Below are 1505 nucleotides of genomic sequence, written 5' to 3' on the forward strand. Positions count from 1 at the left end.
TGTTAAAGGGCTCACCTCCTTAATACAACCACTTTGGGTACAGTAGTCTCCCCTTTATCTGGGGGGGAATAAGATCCAAGACCCCTAGTGGATATCTGAAAACTATGAATAGTACCAAATCCCTAGGTATACTATATATTTTCCCCTGTACATACTTACCTTTGATAAAGTTTAACTTATAAATCAGGCACAGTAAGAGATTAGCAATAGCTAATAATAAAATAAAAACAATTTTAACAATATGCTGACATCACTACTCTTGGTCCGAGAGACCGCCGGGGTTTCACTTCATTAACCATATTTCTTATCCCAAAATTGCGGGGTACACCAAGGCTCCCCCCCCCCCCGCGTCCCCGCTCCCCCGCCTCGCCCGCCTTCCTGGACGCGGGAGGAGTCGCCCACCGCTTACTGGTTCGAATCAGCTTGATGATACTGAAACAGGAGAAGCTGAAGAGCACGGCGGCGACCAGGGCCATCCACAAGTTCACATGCTTGGGCCTCATGGCGCCGGCCAAGCGCAGCGGGAGGGCGGCGTGGCGGCGGCGGCACCCGGGATAGGCGGGCTGAGCGCGCGGAGCCCGCGCCCTCGCACGTGCGCCCCTGCGCCCCCTCCCACACCGGGCGCTGGGCAGTCCCCTTCCCGCAGAGCTTCGGCACCCTTTGCTTCCTGTGCTAACGTCCGGCTCACAATAAGCCGCTTGCTAGGCCTGCAGGGAGTTAACGGTTAAACTCCAGGAATGCGCCCCCCCCCCCCCGCCTGGCACGTGGTGGGGGGTGATCAGTAACTATGAGTTTCCTTTCCCGTAGTGGGACATCCGACTTTTCCCCAAGGTTGGGACACACAGGAGAACATCAGCAGGACAAGGCTCTCTTTGGCCTCCTTGATATGAGAACCTTTTGGGTTCTCCCCTCTGTTTTCTCCTTTTTAAAAATAAAAAAGTTTTAAAAAATACTTTTGTTATTTTAAAGATGTAGGGTGCAATTCAGGATTTTAGGTATACAAGTAGTCATCATCGAGGTAACGTTTGGACCTCCCTTTGGTCCCCACTTCGCCCTGCTTGAGATCAGACATCCTTTTGATGTTATATGCCCCGCCTTTCCTTCCCCAGTTTCTGACTACAGCCAGTCTCTTTCTTACAGTATTTTGGTAAATGCTCAGGGCCCGCTCATGAATGAGAACATGTGGCTTTTTGGTCTTTGTGTCTGTGATAGATCACTGAGTATGATACTTGAAATCCATCCAAGTTGCTAAGAAGTTCGTAATTTTGTTCTGTAGTGGCCGAATGTTCAATCCGAGAGACCACCAAGAGCCAATTCTGACGAAAGTTCAAGAGGGTCTTTATTTGCAAGCTCGAGTCTGGACCTCTGTTGACAACCGACGCAGCGGAGTACACCCAGAGGCCCTGACTTCTTTAAGCAGATATCTTTTATGTTTTTACACAAAGGGAGGAGGAGTTTGGGGGGACTTTCCAGTCTTGTTACCATTTAATTGGGTAGTAACCTCT

At 50.1% G+C, this 1505-nt stretch overlaps 1 protein-coding gene across 1 annotated transcript in view; it reads right to left on the bottom strand.

Moving 5' to 3' along the window:
• MGAT4D (MGAT4 family member D) overlaps positions 1 to 503 on the bottom strand; it is a 58295-nt gene extending 57792 nt beyond the window's left edge. The window contains exon 1 of the mRNA XM_008054909.1: positions 410 to 503. Within this exon, the coding sequence (XP_008053100.1) occupies positions 410 to 503 (94 nt within the window). The remainder of the gene's footprint in view (positions 1 to 409) is intronic.
• Between the last annotated feature and the right edge of the window lie 1002 nt (positions 504 to 1505).

This window comes from Carlito syrichta, unplaced genomic scaffold (assembly GCF_000164805.1).
Source record: "Carlito syrichta isolate Samal-C Ts95f unplaced genomic scaffold, Tarsius_syrichta-2.0.1 Scaffold301609, whole genome shotgun sequence".
In the NCBI taxonomy this organism is placed as follows: Eukaryota; Metazoa; Chordata; class Mammalia; order Primates; family Tarsiidae; genus Carlito; species Carlito syrichta.